The sequence below is a fragment of the Lissotriton vulgaris genome, chromosome 6, assembly GCF_964263255.1.
Source record: "Lissotriton vulgaris chromosome 6, aLisVul1.2, whole genome shotgun sequence".
Classification (NCBI taxonomy): domain Eukaryota; kingdom Metazoa; phylum Chordata; class Amphibia; order Caudata; family Salamandridae; genus Lissotriton; species Lissotriton vulgaris.
The window spans coordinates 270,709,153-270,729,033 of record NC_141694.1 but is presented as its reverse complement, the minus strand read 5'-3'; the positions used below and the strand labels follow the sequence as shown (position 1 = coordinate 270,729,033).

The window sequence follows — 19,881 nt, the reverse complement described above, 5'->3', positions numbered from 1 at the left end:
TATCTTAAACCCGCTTAGAGCCCAATGTTGGCACCAACTGTATTTGTGTTATGTCTAATGTGGTGCGAAGATAATCAACCTTGTGTCGAGTTGTTCTTAGAGGGTTCAGCACTCACTGTGCAGACCGTGTACCAAGCAAGACTGATAGAGTAATAACATTATTCTCAAATAAATCACATCGTTCTTCTAGGTTGAAAGCTACAATAACAAGTGTGTGTCGTGTGCAAACCGAAGCCGAAGGAAAAAATGGCGTTTAAACATTTAATAAACTCATGCTAACTTCACACAGTTATAGAAAAGAAGCATCTATATGACAACCCAGCATATCTTATCTGAATTACAAGCAATTAGATGAAAGCAGGAGGACTATCTGTAAATTTCAAAACTCACCCTCTAACTTGCCACGAAACTTCACTCACGTCAAGATTGTTGAAAGTCAAAGATCCTACATAGCCAGCAAAGTTCCATACATTGAGTGGACTACAAAGCGTAGAAGAGTTCTTTGAATTGGTCAAATCATACATTCTGGGAAAGGGTCAACCCTATTTACTTGAGGCATTGACAATACTAGTCCGAAGAATAATACTCTACAAGACTCATGTTACGCATCACAGACTTCCACCCAGCTTGGGCACAAAGGGGAAACAGTGTAGGCTGTGTTCCTTCGTCAAAGAATCCTGGCTACACCTCCTGTGCTGTTGCCCTAAATTGAATAATGAGTGTGAGCGTCTTTGCCAGATTCTCATCGCAAAGGGGGTAAGGAACTGTAGGGAAGCTTCAGCCCTGTGCTTCACCGAATCAATGACAAGAAACCTAGCAAGACTGGGGAAATTCACGCACTCCATCAGGATCACCGTAAATGAGGCCTTAAAAGGTGAGGTCACTCCTGTGAGACTAATAACTGCTCATTTGATAAGGACGCCTCATTTTACAACAAGGTAATGGCTGCAGGGTGGGTCTCCAGCAGGCACTAAGGGGAACCATTCTTTTAAATCAAAGTTTACTTACTAAATCAGACTCTCAAACAAGTAATTACAAGCAATCCCGAGAACTTGCACAAACGAGTTAAGGGCCAAAGGCTCATCATAAGGGCAAAGTCATTAGAGGGGAGGGGGTTAAGGGGAGTGGATAGGAGAGTTTTGCACAATTTTTTTCTCTTTACAGTAATGGTTTTAATTAATCGAACAGTCAATACTAAAAAAAAAAAAAGTCTTGAATTGGACTACTCCTAGTCTAACTTCGAGAAAACGGACATAGTACATAGTAGATCCATTGGACGGAATGCAAGGTGGATACATCTGCCCCTTAGTGCGAAGTAGAAATCTTGAAAGTGTTTAGGCACAAAAAGTATCCAACTGACAAGATGATTTCGGCAATCTTGAAACGTACATTTCTCGCACTCCAAGCATTTGCTGCCTAATCCAATGACTTCAGTGGGACCTTGTCCATCAGCTGTCTGGCTTCAAGAGGACTTAGGTGTATACAATCTTGCCCTGCTGAAGGATTTATAATTCTATTAATAGAAATAAGTAAAAGACAAAGCCAAAAAGGTAAAACTTGAACCAAGATGACCCACTTTGTGTATCCCACTTGCACATGTTCACAGTTGACCAGAAATTGCACCTAGGTCCCAGTCAACCGTGAATAGTGAGTTCAGGTTTGCACTTATTTTTCTTGGCACTTTTCTCCTTAAAATTAAACACAAACTGTTGAACAGGAATATCATGAGGAATACAGTCAAAACTGGACAACGTAGACCGACTGAAATTCTTCTGGGGTTACGAGTTAGTCTGCCTTTGAGAAAAATGGTCCCTAATAGACTTTCTATTAATGGGTCCTCAAGAACTTCCGCCCCATCTCGCTCCTCCCCTTTCCTGCCAAAGTCATCGAGAAGACAGTCAGACAACTCTCCGCTTTCCTCGAGACAAACTGATCCCTCGACCCCTCACAGTCCGGCTTCCGAGCAAACCACAGTACAGAGACCGCCCTCATTGCAGCCACAGACGACATCAGGTCCCTGCTAGACAACGGAGAAACCGCTGCAATCACCCTCCTGGACCTCAGCTGCCTTAGACACTGTATGCCACCTCACCCTGATACAGCACCTCACCAACACCGAAATCCAAGGAGCGGCCCTGAAATGGATCATCTCGTTCCTCACCGGAAGAACCCAGAGAGCTCGCCTCCCCCCGTTCCGCTCCACATCCTCCGAAGTCATCTGCGACGTTACGCAAGGATCCTCGCTCAGCCCCCACCCTCTTCAACATCTACATGAGCCCTCTCGCAGCCATCGCGCACCAGCACAACCTCAACATCATCTCCTACGCCGACGACACCCAGCTGATCCTCTCCCTCACCAACGACCCCGCCACCGCCAAAGCCAACCTCCTGGAGGGAATGAAAGACGTTGCAGAATGGATGAAGACCAGCCGCCTGAAACTGAACTCAGACAAAACGGAAGTCCTCATCCTAGGACCATCTCCCTATGCCTGCGACAACTCCTGGTGGCCCCCGCTCTGGGCATTGCACCCAAACCTACAGACCAAGCACACAACCTGGGCTTCATCGTGGACTCCTCCCTCACTATGACCAAACAAGTAAATGCGGTCTCGTCTTCCAGTTTCAACACCCTGCGCATGCTTCATAAGATCTTCCGGTGGATCCCCACCGAAACCAGGAAGACGGTCACCCAGGCCCTCGTCACCAGCCGCCTGGACTACGGGAACACCCTCTACGCGGGAACCACAGCCAAGTTCCAGAAGAGACTGCAGTGCATCCAGAATGCCTCAGCACGACTCACCCTCAACATCTCCAGCCGCAGCCACATCTCTACCCACCTGAAAGACCTGCACTGGCTCCCCGTCAACAAAAGGATCACGTTCTGACTCCTCACCCACGCACACAAGGCTCTCCACAACACAGGCCCGAAATACCTCAATGGCCTCCTCACTTTCTACACACCCACCCGCCAGCTTCAATCCGCCAGCCTCGCCCTCGCATCCGTCCCACGAGTCCGGAAATCCACTGTCGGAGGAAGATCCTTCTCCTACCTGGCGGCCAAGACATGGAACTCCCTCCCCACTCACCTACGGATGACCCTTGATCATCTCTCCTTTAGAAAACAACTCAAGACCTGGCTGTTCGAGCAGTAGCGACCCCTAGCCCCCCCCCCCCAGCGCCTTGGGACCCTCATGGCTGAGTAGCGCGCTATACAAATCTTGTGATGGATGGGTTTGGCTTCTTCTGTAACACCGCTCTGACAGTCTCCTCGGGGAGGATGAGGGGTGGCACAGCAATCCTGATTCTATCAATTGTAACAGGGTAATAGTTATACTGTTAAATTCTACACCATGGTAACCGGCTTAGAACCTGTTAATATTTTGGTGACTATCTTTTATCATAACACTATCGATCAGAAGAACACATTCTATTGACTTGCTTAGAAGGCAACCCAGAAGAGAAATACTGGTGTGTTTCATGTATTTTATGAGCATGGGATTTTGATTGTCCCCCTTGTGATTCCAGCAATACATGGGTGCATGGTTTAGTAAAGAGGCTGGCCAATCTACAGCCCACTTTAGACACTCCAACCAGGGTGAAGCCCTAAATAACATTGCCTTCTCAAACAATCATTTTGGTCGATTGTGCCAAAGAGGATCTTATTACTTATTCTATTATTCTACCTTCTTTGGTGGATTGAAATCAATCACAATATACTTTATGCTATTAGCCAGAAACTATAGTCATCTGGGTAGTGATTTTAATGTGAGAATGAACTGTGTTAATGATCATAACTCCTTTGACACCAAGTTTGACGTTGAAGTACAAGGTAGGAAATACACAATTCGTACAAACTGCCATTGAGTACAATCAAAACCACGTTCTTTGGCTTCAAAGGCCGTCGAATCAATCTGTTCCAATTTCAGTCCAACTAGTAAGGGAAAATGGCAGCTTAATTAATAACTGCCTGTTCAATGAGCCTTCCCCGGGACTTTGAGTGGCTGTAATAAGCCATCTCAGACCCAAATGTGAAACGTCCCATTAAGTCTGATAAGCGTTACTGTTGGTTGAATAGTGCTTGCAGTAAAGCACAGACATCTTAAAGCTGCATTAAATGAAGCCCCCAGAAACAGGGAGTCCGGATAGCAGAAGAAAAATTGTAAAGGTATTCTTGATGCAAGGAAATGAGAACTTCGGGCCGAAGCATGGTCTGATCCTTTAGCCACAGGCACTACAAAAACCTCAAAAAGATTTTGGGATGTTATTAAATCCCATGACCTTTGAGGGTCCCCAAACTAAGATGGAGAGCTTGGTGGATGGGGCATTAAGAAGAACTCCCTTTTCCTGTATTTTTAATCGGGCAACTGCCAGCAGGGAAGGTGATATCACCTCCACAAACCCGATCCTGGCTTCTCAATTCAGTTCTACAATAGTGGAGGTAGAATCGGCCATTAAACTGGGCGTAGGGAGGAAAGCGCCAGGCCTGGATGCGGTTCCACTAGACCTCTAAAAACAACCCTGCTTTGTGGGCCCCAATCCTCCCTGACATCTTTAGGGCTGTTTTTGGTCTACTTACAGTTCCGTGGAAAGAGGCCATAGGGGTTCCAATCTTTAAAAAGGGAGACATAATTGGTCCAGCGTGCTATTGGCCGATCTCCCTGATGGATACCACAGCTAAGGTCCTAGACAGTAAGTTTAGCCCTACTAGAAACATGGGCTGATGAAAATAAATGAAACCCGATAGTTTTTTTATAAACAAATTTATTGGTATTTAGAATATTGTGACAATTGAATACAGTAGGATGTGACTGTATATACATAAAGGTTCAGCAGGCTATACAATAGTTCGCTGGCTCATTTAAACAGTAGAAAATAGTCAGAGTTTAACTGGTTGGCAATCAAGATGTACAATATCTCGCATCCACAGTACGTTATGGTCATTCACTTATTTCTGACAGAATCCTCATGCGGGGTTCACATATGTCCACGGTAGGTATTCCACTTTCCCCACACGTCCATTATTGGGGCACCCTCGGTGAACGTAGACTGATTTCTCCACTATCATTGAAGGGCCCATGTCTTTACACCACTGGTGAAGGGTAGGAGTTTGTAGAGATACCCAGCGTTGCGCAATATTACACTTCGCCAATTTCATGCCTAGTGTCACCCAGTCTTGACCCATATTATTTAGGTCCCTGGCTCCCACACATTAAAGGTATCGTTTTGGTTCTGGGAGAATCAGGATAGTCGTGACGTGCGAGAGTGTGAACATCACCGCTTTCCAATAACACGCAATCTCCGGACAGAGCCAGAGGGTGTGGAAGAGTGTGCCCGATGCACCACATTTCCCAAGGCAGAGCGGTGTCCGTCCAGTTTATTTTGTGTAGAAGCATCCATGTATAGTACGTGCGATGTAAAATCTTTTTATTGTACCAACTTGAGCTTAGATATTGCTACCTCCTTAGGGGACGCAAGCGCCTCTTGCCAATCTGCTTCATCTAACTCCTCTACTTTAAGCATGGGCGGATTTCGCGGATCCACGATCCGCAAATTTTGCGGATTTTCTTAATGGTGGGGGGGGGGGGGGTCTTCTGTGCGGCCTCGACGACGCTCATGATTGTTTTTGGGCTGATGAATTTGAGCTTCAACTAGTTCCAGCGACCATGTGTGTGTTACTATGCAATCGCCCCGAAGGGCGCAGGGGTCCCTTGAGTGAGTTGTCCATCTGAGTGGGTAAATGGCGGGAAGACGGTGCACACCGTGAGAGTGAGCGGGGCCAAACGGGCGGGGCTTCCATTCGAGTTCACATGCCTCGTGTGTATAAAAGGTCAGAGACCGATCAGAGCAGCAGATCAAGAGAAAGAAGCTCCTGGTCACAGGAACAGCACGAGGATTGCGCTTGTGAAAGTCAAGGATGCAAAGGCATCTATCCAGCATCACAGCTGATTCGACGGTAGATATAGGAAGAAGGCACACCTGCCCAGCCTCGACGACGCTCCCTTGAGTGAGCTGACCATCCATCTTCCTGTAACTATTTTAGGATGGCGCCGGCAAGCTGCCAGCGCCATCCTAAAATAGTTACTAAATTAGCTTCACTACTTTGCACTAATTGTCACTACTTGTCTTTGCACTAATTCTTCAAAACAATCCACCATACATTTATTATTTTTGTGCCCTCTACCACTGAACTTTTTTACTTCTGCTTTTGAAATTGGGTAGCCCCAGTAACCTTAAGAATGGTTTTAAAATCTTACATTCATTGGGATCTCATGGAATTGGTCTAGCTGTTCTCAATATTATTAGGGGCTGGGGGTTGTATTAGAAAGCGCTAGGGTCATGTGTTTTAAAAAAGTTTGTTTACTGCTATAACTTCATCGCATAGCACTGCACTCTCAATAAACATTCTGTAAAGCTTCCTTGCAAAGTTTTTACATTATTGAATTGTTTATTTTTATTGGAGCTCCTTTTATGATTCACTGAAATTGATTAAAGTTTCATGACGGACATACCCCCGTTCACAAGTTTACATCGCCTGGTTTATTACACCAGGCTACATCCTCTATCCATTCATTATCCTATTCATCCAACTAACAGGCTCACATGTCCACCACTAAATAATTTAAATGCATTTACTAATCCACCGCTAGTCCACCTTTGGGTTCCATTATAGTGTGCTATTTACGCAAAAGCACTTGCAAACCCTCATCAGAGGTAGTAAGCGCAATACAATTACAATTTACTTGAAGCAGACGCCAAGACTATCCCGACTGATCCTATCAAGCTACTGACTGGACCCTCACACTGCACAAAGATTTGTTCCAATGTTTTAATTCCTTCGCTAACCTTTAACATTTGTTAATTTCACAGTAGTTCCCAAGATACAAATCAGTGTGAAAAAAAAAAGTGTTTACTTGCACATGTAGACTAAATTAATTACATTTGGAAACATGTGCACTAGGTTTGCATACATTATGAATTATAGCGCAGAGAAATTTAAAGCAGCTTGCTGAAATATCCATGCTAGGAATTACAGCAAAGGGTGTACTTGGATAGGGCTCTGAGCAGCCGACTCCTAAATTGTGAGTACAGTGATGATGGGTCACTGAAAGAAGTTGTAGGCTCATCGCTCTCCTCATCTTGAAGCAAAGGCCTATGAGCACACTCTTAAGAGCTGGAAACAAGGGCAGCAGATAAAGGAGCGCTCCTGCTTTGCCAATCCGGCTTTACGCCAGACAGCTCAACGATGGATAACATCTTAGTGCTGACGTACCTCAACATTAGGAGGAAGCAGCCCCCTCTTTTCTGCTGCTTCTCAGACGAAAGTATCGCCTTCGATAAGGTGGACAGGGGCAGGCTGTGGGGGAAGCAAACCACCTGGGGGATTCCATCCCTGCTCCTTAGGGTGATTAAATGATATCAGATCATGGGTCTGGGTAAAAACAAGCCTTACTACAGTCACGGCCAGAGTAGCCACCAACAACGGTATCAAACAAGGCTGTGTGATGGCCCCCATCCTTTTCAATCTTTACACTGCAGACATGGGAGCAGTCCTGGAAGGAGCCAGGTTGGTTACACCAAGGCTGGGAAGACTGTCTCAATCTTGCAGTAGGCAGAGGCCATCATGGACCAAACTAGGGTAGGTTTACTGAGAGATCTTAATGCTCTCGATTGCTACAATCTAGCAAATAACTTGCACGTGGAACAACACCAAAAGTTGTATTTGGTAAACAGCCACATTGCGAGGTAGTTGTAATTTATGTGGACATCAGAAAGGGCCAAACCAACCGTCCATCTAAGGAATCTCAAAACAAGGGGCTCACTGTTATCCACCTGCTAAAGAGCTGTTCTACTTTGTAGACCGTTAATGAGACTGAGTCCAGGCTGACTGTACGGAGAGCAAAACTGATCCGGGCCCTCAAATATGGCCATATGGCCTTTTTTCGGTACCTTAGATACATTTTTATTAAACTCCCAGATTAAGGCCTAGAAGAAAACTCTACAGCATGGTAGACAATAGAGGCTAAGGGTGCAATTGGGCGGTGGGAGTCCGGACCTTGCTGGTCAGGGGACTCAAAGTACTACTTCATGGTGCTGCAGGGCCTGGAGGCTTTGCTAAAGCACCATCTGAGATCAATCTTTGATGAACAGTGTCCGAGGGATTTACAGCTCACAGCTGCAATACACTTTAAAGATCAGGAAAGAAAGCCTGCACACACAAGACATTCCACACTCAGCCTGGAAAAACGTAGTGAACAGGCAGGTGCTTTTTATCTCTTGAACAGGACATTGGGAGGGGAGAGACATTGTTTCCCACGCATCCATTTTAACGTGGTACTACTACATTGTGGTTTTCACTACGCAACTCATTACACCGACTTGCACTGGAGGGCGCTGTTGACTAAGGAATAGTGTAAATTACTGTTTCCAACACCTTCCCTACTGTATGTAGACTGGAGTTGGAAAAGTAATTCACACTATTCCTAAGTCCAGCTGCCCTCCAGCGCAAGTCGATGTAACGACTTGCGTTGTGAAAACCGCGATCTCACAGACCGCGTTGAAATGGCCCTCGTATCTACATACATTCGATCGTATTGCTCAATGCCTTTCAACCGCAACCAGGGAAAGCGCAGGAAATGTTCGGCCAGTTTGGGGCAGCAGCACAAATGGAGCCAATAATGTTTGATATTTCCATAGCCTGCATGAGATTACTTCCTCTTGATTGGCCAGGGGAGGATTAAAAACTGAAATTGCGAAGGCAATTAGCCTCATATAGAGAATGTTCCTGTGAGCCTGGGTTGAGGGTGCATGTTGAAAATAGGACTGTCCCTTCCCTGGAATGTTAGATTCATCCAGCACCAAAGTCAGAGGGTTGGGCCAAAGACTCCCAATGGGATGTATGTTGATACGAGGGCCATTTCAAAGCGGTCTGTGAGATCGCGGTTTTCACAATGCAAGTCGTTAAATCGACTTGCGCTGGAGTGGTGCAGGATTTAGGAATAGTGTGAATTACTAGTGTGAAGGTGTTGGAAACCGTAATTTACACTATTCCTTAGTCAACAGCGTCCTCCAGTGCAAGTTGGTGTAACAATGTTTAGTGAAAACCACGATGTAGTATTAGAACATTGGAATGTTGGGAGCTCTATTGCAGACAATGGAGTGCTCCCTGCTTCTATGGGCCAGTAAAGGCCCGCAGAGCAACATTCCAATGTTCTACAAAGGCTTCTCAAAGCTAGAGGGGATTTATATCCCCTCGAGCTTCGAGAACCCTTTGTTTAGAGGGCAGAATGTTCTAATAGCCTTATAGCCCTTCGTAGCAGGGCTATACCGGCAATTAAAGTCCTGCTGTCTCGTTAAAGTCCCTCGCCTGCGGCTCGGGCCTTTAACGATTCAGCGGGCCTTTAATAGCCGGCTACGGCGGGCTATAAGGCTATAGTAAGTACCACGTTGAAATGGATGCGTGGTAAACAATGTCTCCCATCATATCTGTGCTTCACTGAAAGCACGTCCAGTACTCTAGCTAGATTGGGGAAACTAACAAGGCTCATCTGCTACTCACTAGCTGAAGAGGTAACAGTGACTGCCCATACTCCATAGGTCTTGCACTCCACACTTAGCAAATAGGAGATCTGTTAACCCGATCTGATAACCTATAGGGTCATAAGTAGAGTATAACACAGTTATGCAGCCCAGGACTTGGCAATCATCAATTTGGAATCAACATCTACCAAAGTTGGCCCTCACCCATTGAGGGTTGGGAAATCTCACCAGCTAACCACCAAACATCCCATCGTGACCAGTCGTGTGCAGTTGGTACCCAAATAGCAGAAGGACCAATAAGTTCTCTAGGCACATTGCACTTTACACCCTCACCATTGTATCCTTGGACACCGATTCCAAAGTCTAAACTTCCAGTATCTGGCATGTTTGAAATTCTTTTTTTTTAAGTCCCAATGGAACAAATCAGTGTGCATGCTTTTTAAAAAAAAAGAAATCTTGTGAAATTCCCCCTGCTGTAACATGGCTTTATCCTTATTTCATGTAATGGTTCTGACATCTAAATATTTAAATGATCTAACATGAATAAAATACTAATAGGAGTTGTAGCCAGGTTGGGAGATACACAAACACGTACAGCGAAACGAGCACTGAAATGGCCGCAGGAAGCAGCCTGGCGAGTTAAAGCCGCGGTGAGGCAGCCGGGCGGCGGGACCGGTTGTCCTCACCAGCCACTCGCCACCATTACAGCATCCAGCAGCAGCACTAGCAAATAAAGCATAAAAGAAAAGAACACAAACTGCTGCATTAATATTAAAATATTAAAAGAATAAAACTACTGAAAGTAATGGGGAATAAAATGCCCCATCCGCGAAATGCTATGGAATTTACAAATAGTCCATTCAGCAAACTGTAATGGACAACTAAAGTATAACGAAGTACAATGCAAGGGGCTGACCGAAAGCCACTCTAAACTATTTTCTGTATATTTTGAGTTATCGCTGACAAAAACTCAACTGCTAAAATTCTTTGTAATCGCACCTAAAAACGACTATTTTTACTACCTAGGAAATACATGCCATTTCTAGCTTCAAAATGATTCACATTTCAACCTGCTCTTTACATATCGACTTTCACATGTTATACTGTAAGATGAACCATAGTCACAATTACTCTAAACACTTGATTTTAAAACTTTGTAGTAATTTCTAGTCACAACTTCAATAGCTCTAAAAGACTACTTGTGACTAGCAACCAAGAATTTAACGAACATTTTCAGATGATTTATATGAAGAGACAAATCAAGAATATTTATTGTCGAGCATGCTTCCTTCGCAGATTTTAGCAATGTCAATACTCATGCAACAGCACCGGCAATAAAAGTAATACATAAATAAAGTTAGGCTCCCATTAATAGTGCTTTCCATTAATACAGTTATATAGTTTACCTTTGCTCAGTCTCATTGCCAGGGCTAGAGACCCGAATCCCTCGTCAGCAGCTGGTAAAACGATATCCTCGGAAGTGTAGGACACCATCAGAGTATCATTGATGCGATAATTACAGGATATGCTCAAACTAGGGAAAAGCAGAAACATTTTCAGAATCCAGAATCCAAATTGCATTTCACTTAACTAACTATTACACAATTATACTTACTTGTATTTTGCTCCAGTTGGGCCTGATCGGAGGTGGAATATATTATTTTCATAAATTACGGAGTTTCCTACAAACTGGAAATGAAATGGCACATATGAAACATCTCATTACAGTGACAATCAAATAGAATAAGACAGTCAGTCGAGTTTGGACAACCAACTTACAAAACACACAGACCCCAGTTAAGAGATATACCAAAAAAACACATAACACCAAACACACACCACATCTCTCCGTGCAAAATTCTGACATCTAGAATGCTGTAGAATACCCTTGAAGTTGTTCCACAAGTGTTGGCATTGAAGACAAATGTTGCGCTCAGATCCGTTATCTCAGTAGGTCTACAACGCTGATCTCTTAACACCAGTTGACTAAGATCCATGCCCTGCAACACGGCCTTTGGAGTGGTAGTAATGACTATGGTTCCATTAGGTTGACAATCTGTCAAAGTAAAGTGTAGATATTAAGTCAGGGATTTTAGGGATAGAAGAATAAGTCAAAGAAAAAGTGCATCACTTTAACAGAATGGCATTAATCATTTATTAATTCTTAAGCACTTGGCATATATGCAGGTAAAATAATGAAGAGGCAGCCGTGTTACTAGTAGGCTAGTATGTGTAATGAATGAGTTTAAAAATATTTATATAGCGCACTTTCACCAGCGGTTTCATGGCACTGCAACAGACAGATCCCCAGAGTAGGAGTAACAGAAAATAATAAAAAGGAAGACAAAAACAGCAAGTGATATAGTTAAGATTTAGCAAATAGATGGGCTTTGAGCTTTTTCCGGAATTGAGGGTAGAGAGTTAGAGATCCAAGCTCTAAAGGCAGGGAATTCCACAGGACTGGGGCAAGGGTTGCAAACTTCGATCCTCCCCACTTCTTCCTCCGGAAACGGGAGACTGACAGCAGGGATTGCGTGGATGAGCGTAGTTCCCTAGTTGGAATGTAGGGAACGATCTCAGATGTAATAAAGGCCGGAGCCGCGCCCAGTCGTGCTTGGAAGATGATAGAAGCAAGCTTAAACTGGACGCGTTCACGGACAGGGAGCCAGTGTAAGGATTTGAGAAGGGGTGTTACGTGATGGGTTTTTGGAAGATTGAACACCAACCATGCCTTCTGGATCAACTGCAAGCGCCTTAAACTATATGCAGGTATACCTGCATATAGGGCGTTGCCATAATCCAGGCGGGAGATAACCATCGCCAAGATGATCAATTTCAAGGCATCAAAGGAAAAAAAGCGGGATACCTTGCGGATGGTGCGTAGTGACAGAAAAGAAGGACACCACAGAGCTAACCTGGGAGTGAAGTGAGCTGAGAATTAAGTTTGATACCTAAAGTTTTAACTGAGGTAGAAGGAACCGGGGAGAACCAAGGGAAGGGGGCCAAAAAAGTGAAGACCAGGGACTGGAGGAACCACCAGTCAACACCAACTCGGTCTTGTCCGGGTTAAATTTCAAGTGGTTGTGGTTCATCCAGTCCCGGATAAAAATCATAGACTGGAAATTTAAGATGGAAGCAGAGGAAGAAGACAGATTGAAAACAAGTTGGAGGTCATCCGCATAATTGTATACGCTGACCTCCATTTGCTGCAACGAAAAAATAAGGGGGGCAATATAGAGGTTAAACAAGAGGTGAGAGGGAGGAACCTTGGGGGACCCCGCACTGAACGTGCCGAAAGTCCGCAGAAAAATCACCCAGGCGAACAGCCTGGGTGCGGTCCCTCAGGAAGGAGGATAACCACACCAGGGCGGTGCCCCCGATCCCAGCCACCCTGACACGGGAAAGCAAGATGGTATGGTCAACCGTGTCAAAGGCGGCTGAGAGGTCGAGGAGGACCAAAGCCTGGGCCTGGTTGGTATCCATTCCCTCCCTGAGGTTGTCAAGGACCGAGAGTACTACAGACTCCGTATGAATGAATGCTTTGAGTAGGGACCTTAATATGGTTAAATTGGACTTGAGAGACCAGAGCAATAGGGCATTTTATTTAAACCAATATAATGACAGATGAAAGCATTTGGAGATGCTTAAAAAAAGAAAACTGTTGCCATTGGGCACATAGTTTCAATAAAAAAAAGCCCATATGGAGATTGTGAAACTGCTCCTTGTACTATTTTCTCCAATGTATGCTGCATGCCTTGTTTAAAGGGTTAGATGACTAGCTAGCGCCTGAAAAAGAGCATGAAGATTTTTAGTACAAAAGGTTAGTGTAAACGGAATAGCACCAAATCAGCTTGAGGGGGTCTTTTCTCAACAAAAAAAGTCATAAACTAGCTCTCCCGACTATTTAAGAGTTCTATATAGCGCCTATTAGACCCGAAGATATCAGGTACCAGAGCGCTTCACATCAGCACCAGTGTTATTACAGATGGACACATTCATTAGGTCGAATGTGGGCCGGCAGTGAAGCTGCCCCACCCTGCGAGAGATCTTATAAACAACTAAGGGACTCTAAGCCCTGGCCCTCCTTTTCATTGGGTAGCGTCAGCGTTTAGGGTAAATGCTGGCTTCCCATTGGAAAAGAGGGTTTTTGGGTGCCACCCTGTCCACTTTTTGTATGGCCCCTAGGGACAGGATCACCTGCTTTATGGCTGTCGTGACCATCTTTCTTATCTAAGGGAGGCATGACAAAGATTCAGGCAGAGTTCAATGTTTTCACCAATCAGCTTAGACAGCATGTGCTGTGCACATGCATCCTGCGTGCCCTCCATTTATAATTGAGCCGGGAAGAGGAGGCGTGGGCTCTATAGTCTGGACGCTGCTGGCGAGGAAAGGATGTAGGCAGGTTTGAAGTGGCCGGGTTAGGGGCGGTCTCCGATCACTGCGCTCAGTCTGAGCATCATACGCCGGAAGACTGACTGCACTTAAAAAGAATTTAAGGAAGATTAGAAACCTGCCTGCCTGGGTCATCTTTGGGGTGTCTGGTATCCTCCTTGCAAGTTATGAGGAGGAGGCCCTATTCATCGCTCTCTGTGCCGGGGTTGAATTAATGGTCCTGTCGTGTTATCAGGACCTGCCGGGGTGCCTGCAGCAAGATCAGCCCTTTTAGCATTGTGTGGTTGTGTGTTCGGTCGGGTTAGCAGGACTTGCTTAGGTGCCTGCAGTGAGATCAGCCTTTGTGTGCTATTTTGTGTTAGCACCACAATGTGAAGACGCGCTTTCGTGTCTGATCAGCAGTTTTATCACTGCGATTTTGTGATCCGGTTGTGGCAGCAGGGTGTGATTTGCATTAGTTACCTGCGGTGTGATTAGCAGTTCTGCCTTTGGTGTAGTTTTGTGTTCCTGTCGCGATATACGGGCCTTCTTGAACACCCCTGGTGCCATAACCAGTTTACAGGGCACCCGCAGGGGGAGGGGTTGTAAGCGTTCGCTGTCCCATGGAGTTGGTGAGGGTCACACTCCGAATAAGGGCTTGCCTCCTCTCGCTTTGTCCCCTCTCCCTCTTCTTGCCTCCTCTCTATATATGTTCCCTCTCAGCCTTTCTTCTAAAACTCCTCTCCTTTTGTGCCCCCCTCTGTTTGTTCCATCTCTCTCCTCTGATGGCTCCGCGGTCACCCCTTCTTACCTGGGCCTGGGGTGGACCTCCATATCCCATTCAGCAGACAGAGGCCATCACTGTTGGCCTTTACCAGCTCCCCTCCCCATGCATGATGCCTCCATTAATAACTCCTCGGCCCAGTCACCTGTCCCCTTCAATTTACCCCTCTCTGCTCCTGAGATCACCCTTTCAATGAGTGCATCATTACTCACTGCAGAGCATCAATTACAGAGAAGGCGAGCCCTCAACACCCATCGGGGTGCAGGAGCGCTGAATGGAAAGACAGCCCACCTCATGTCCACCCTGCTGTGCCAATATGGAAGCCGGGGGGGCAAGCCATAGTGTAACGCCCTCCACATCTGGGACAAGCAGCTTTGCTGGGTATTGCAGCTTCATTGACTTAGAGACTTTGGGCTCTGCGCTGACCCAACGCAAGCAGATTAATTCCTGAAGACGAACTCCTCAGCAATTGCGCTAACCGCCAGAGCATCCTGACTGCGGTTCATAAGTGTACAGAGCAGGGGGTTAGCACCCGCCTCTGCAATAGGCCCAACAACCCCAGATCTCAGACACCAGTTCAGCTATCCAACTGGGAATGTAACCTCTGGTGCCCCGCAGTTAGTGAAGACTGCATGATGCCAAGGGGTCAATGGTCCGGCCCCAGAATTTTCTTCTAAAGTGGTGATCTATTAATCGAATTGTATTCGCTTAAAGTCAAACTTCATGTACCAGAATACATTTGGTCATAAAATATAAGCCCAAGACCCTAATAGGGGAGGATGTGGCCTAACGGCCAGAGCTGCAGACATCGGAGCTGGGGAACCAGGTTCGAGCCCTGGTTCAACATCCTGTGATTCTGGGCAATCTATTAATCTCCCTGTACCTCCCAAAAATGAATGTGTCCTTGTGTAACGTAACTGGCGCTTCAATACCTTCGGGTAGAGTTCGCGCTATATAAAAACGCAAAAAAAAAAAAATTATATCCATCTATATCACTACTTGGTAAACTGCAGCGATTCAGGTAAACCTTAGGTATGCTCGACATATGGGAATTATTCCCCCACCCCGGACTGCCTTCTCACGCTGCTGCTAATTGGATCCATATCATATGCGACACCTCTTGGCAGTCCTGGATTTTAAAAACAACAACATGTGCATGCTGCTGCTACTAATTGGATCCATATCATATGTGACACCTCTTGGTAGTCCTGGATTTTAAATCAACAACATGTGCATGCTTTTAAATCTAGTTACCTTCTGCTTTATGGTTACGGTGATCAGGTGGTATAATGCTAGTGTGACACTGACACCACCTTTCTATTGCTGGACTTTGCCTTGCATATTGTTATCAGTTGTTTTGGTCCAATTACAATGAACCCAGACTACAACTCCCAGAATGCACTGATATGTAAAAGAAAGTCCAGGAATGTAAAAGTGGTGTCCCTTGACATGGAGCTATCTGATCACCCTATTAATGGTAAGAAGTGTCACCTGACGACCCATGGAAAAGTTGCTACCTAAAAAAAAAAAAAAAGCCAGAACATTTGCCCGTTGAGCTGTAGGTCTGCTAGGGGTTTTTGCCCAACTCAGTGTTTGCTGCACTGCAGTGAGCTGAGGGTGTAACTCTGAGGCGGTCACAGTGCGGCGGGAACATTACCGATGCAGTCTCCCTTAGACGGGCCCAGTGTGTGCAAAGTCGCAGCCCCTACTCAGGGGCGGCCTTAGGCATGTGCAAGCTGTGCACCTGCACAGGGCCACCACAACCCAGGGGCCACCACACCAATATATGTCCTTAACCGCTTCGCTGCTGATGACTAGCTCAGCTTGTCATGTAACGCAGCTTTTCGTAAATTGCCGCACAGCGGGAAAAGCCGCCGCAGCGATTCGGTTAATATAATAATCCTCTGAGGATGGACACATTTGTGTGGCGGCCCCTGGCAGGAATTTGGCGGCCTCCCGCTCGGTTCCACTTCCAAACACACTGACACCCCCTCTTCACTGGCCTCCGCGCTCTGCCCCGCCCAGAACCGCTCTTCCGGGGCCCCCTACCTATGCTCCCTGCTCAGGGCCGCCATGAGCCTAGAGCTGCCCCTGCCCTACTCCTCGCAGAAGTGGGGGGAGGCGGTGGGGGGGGTTGAGTCGAGGATGGGTGGGAGGCACTGTTCAGAAAGAAGTAAATACTGTTCCTAATGTGAAGCGCTCTGACACCTTCAGGTAAAGTCCACGCTATATAAAAACGCATAAAATAAATAAAAGGGCAGTCAGCCATGGGTGGTGTGTGTGGTGGCGACATTCGTGTTCCTGCCTCTCCGTGCACTGGTCTGCATGCACGGGTGTGTTCCTGTTCCCCCCCCCCCCCCCCCCCCCCCCCCGTGCACTGCGGCCCTCGGGGTGTTAGAGGGGTCGGTGTGAACAGTCAGCCCCTAGAGGTGTGAAGTGTTTTACTCCTGCACTGCCAGTCAGTGCTGCCCTGAGGGCGGTGCTAAAGGCTGAACACTACGGACCCTCGTTGCACAGTTGCCTGGTGTGCAACATGTTCTCCTCGGTTAAAAGGTTGACTTTGGGGAACTTGTTCTTGATTTTAAAATGTTCATTGTGGGGTGAAATAAACCACGAGTTCTGGGCATTTCTAAACCCATCTGGGAGGGGCGAGCGGGCTCTGGGTCATCAAGCCCACAAGGTGAGTCACGTAAACTCTCACCCGAGTGAGCCAGAGATCGGCCTAAACTGAGCAGTCTGGCATTAATCCTTCCGAGGTCGGTATATTAAGCACCAGTACATTTGGCGCCATTAGGCCCCTTGATTTGAATTACACCAATGGAAAAAGTGGAAGCGCCATGTAAATTACACTCGTTAGGTTGGTCTAAGCCACACGTGAAATGACTGGGAGAGGGCACTCGTTAATCATCCAGGTAGCAGTAGGTGCAGCGCCACAGGACATAGGAGGACACAGACATGCCTTGCAGCAATTTGTTAACTGCCTCCTTGGCAATCTATATCGCCATCTTTTGTTACCAAGGAATTACTACCATCTGTTAAACATTTGTTTAAACAGATACTTCCTACGGGGCAGACGCATGCCTTACAGCAATTTGTTAAGTCTGTCTTCTATCAAAGCCTATTTTATGCAAAAAGATGCCAGTGTCTTGTTGCTTTATCTTTTTTTCTTCACTAGTTCAATCTCCGGTCTAATGGTGCATAATGGATACTTTTTACCCCAAAAAATATTAAAAACACATCATTTACAATGCTAATAGCTTTAAACAATGTCACTGCGAGACCTATTGCATTGTAAATGCTTGTTTGTTAGTCACAGGGAGATGAAGTGAAATTCTGTATTGCTCGCCCGTCACCTCAAAAACAGACTTCCCCAATGCTCTACTCACAAAGTTACAAAAGCATCTCTAGCACCTTTAATAGCCAAGCTTCATTCTGCAGGTCGCCTAATAGTCATCATCAAAAAGTTTGATCGAGTTGCCAAACTTCATAGGAGGTCTCTACTATCGCCCTCTGAAGGCAGCGTTAAAATTAACCTTGCCTGCTTTTCTTTCCGAGCCTTAAAATCTAAACACCCTTACCTTCCTTCCTTCTCTGCTACACATTTCCAGTGGGAGAAGAAATCTGAGGAATAAAGATTTCTGGCTTCAAACAAGAAATGTAAAGCCCACAAAGATACACAAATCCTTATCTGATGCGGCCCTTAAACTCAACTGTCTCCCCCAACGAGATCAGACAACACAACATTGGTGTTTTAAAAAGCAAAAACACTGCTCTTTAAACATTTGAATGGTGAATCACTCGATAGTCTTCAATCGGAATCTCACATTTCCATCTACTCTCCTCACTCTTTTCTCCTCCTATTTTATCTTCCCTCAATCTACCTATTTCTTGATAAAATCACCGTTACAATAAAACGCTTCTGCCAAATGACTATGCATACACCTGGGTTTACAGTAAAGCCTGCCAACACCTTTGGTAGAGTAGCTCTATATAAAACTTAATGAAAAAAAGGATACTGTTTTATGTAGCAGAAGTTAGAACAGAGCGCCATGTTATTTTGAAATTTGTAGGGGGGGCATTATCACACGTAGTCCGCACCCACATATCTAGAGGACTTTTCACTAATATAGTTTAGAATTGTAACGTTTGAGCCGGGGGATCAGTGCAATGAGTAATGGAGTGTTTATTAATCACAGATAAGATAGTGATTTAACAATAATAACAGTTTGCATAACGTAGAGAATGTAGTCACAGGTAAAGTGTCAAATTAATTGTAATTTGCCTTAGTAGAAAATACATATGCCTTTTAATGAGTGAATTAACCTAGGTTTTTAAATATGAAAAGATGCATTGCTTGCATTGGAAATAGAATTAAAGTTTAGAACAATGAAATGTAATGTTATGCCGTGTTGGAAATGCATTCGATGTATAAGGGCCTAAGATGTGCTGAAGGCAGTAGAGGCCTAATTGTATTTTTTCCTTGGTTAGCTTGAATCGAAGAAAAGGTTCTTATTCTTGGGAAAGACTGTCCTCAGCAAATGTTGAATTGAAACTTCGAATGTTGCAAGGGTTCTTCTCACGTATAACAGCCTGCAGGTGCAAGGCCGCGGGCCTCGTTAGGTAGAAGGAACCATTGTTTAAGAGTTAGGTTGGTAGGCGCGAGTGCAGAAAGGTGGACAAGGAATGTGGGAGTGCAACATTTAGCAGAGAAGGTGCCTGGGACCCAAGGACACTCCAACGGATGCTTGATGGAGGAGCCAAACTGGAAAAATCCGAAGACCCTCACCTGCCGGAGGGGTGTGCCTGAAGGTGTGTCGACTGTTTTTGGGGTTTTGCATTAGGGACAGCACCGGAGGGGGGGAAGATTCAGATTAGAGTGTGTTCTTGCGGAGAACAGATTACAGACAGTACGGGCTTTGGAAAAGCAGGATGTAGGTAGATTGTGACCTCAAGGCAGAGTAGGGTGTAGGAAGGAGCATCTTAGAACGAGCTCGGTAGTTAGAAACTACTTATGGAAAAGTGAGTGTGCTTCTTAGGAAGTCTTCACTCCTGACACCTTTATTCTTACCGGAGTGCAATGCCAAGTAGGGATGTCACCTTCGAGTCAATGTAGGGACAGCCTAACCAAAACGTCTTTTTCCTTTTGTAAATGCAGTCTTGGACTCAAGTTGGGATTGTAATTCTTTGCC

The 19,881-nt window shown here is 45.6% G+C and overlaps 1 protein-coding gene across 1 annotated transcript in view; it reads right to left on the bottom strand.

The window, feature by feature from the left end:
- LOC147707124 (uncharacterized) overlaps positions 1-19,881 on the bottom strand; it is a 120,754-nt gene that overhangs the window by 42,201 nt on the left and 58,672 nt on the right. The window contains exons 15-17 of the mRNA XM_086925180.1: positions 11,424-11,593; positions 11,153-11,226; positions 10,944-11,071 (exon numbers count right to left, since the gene is read on the bottom strand). Coding sequence (XP_086781306.1) covers positions 10,944-11,071; positions 11,153-11,226; positions 11,424-11,593 — 372 coding nt within the window. The remainder of the gene's footprint in view (positions 1-10,943; positions 11,072-11,152; positions 11,227-11,423; positions 11,594-19,881) is intronic.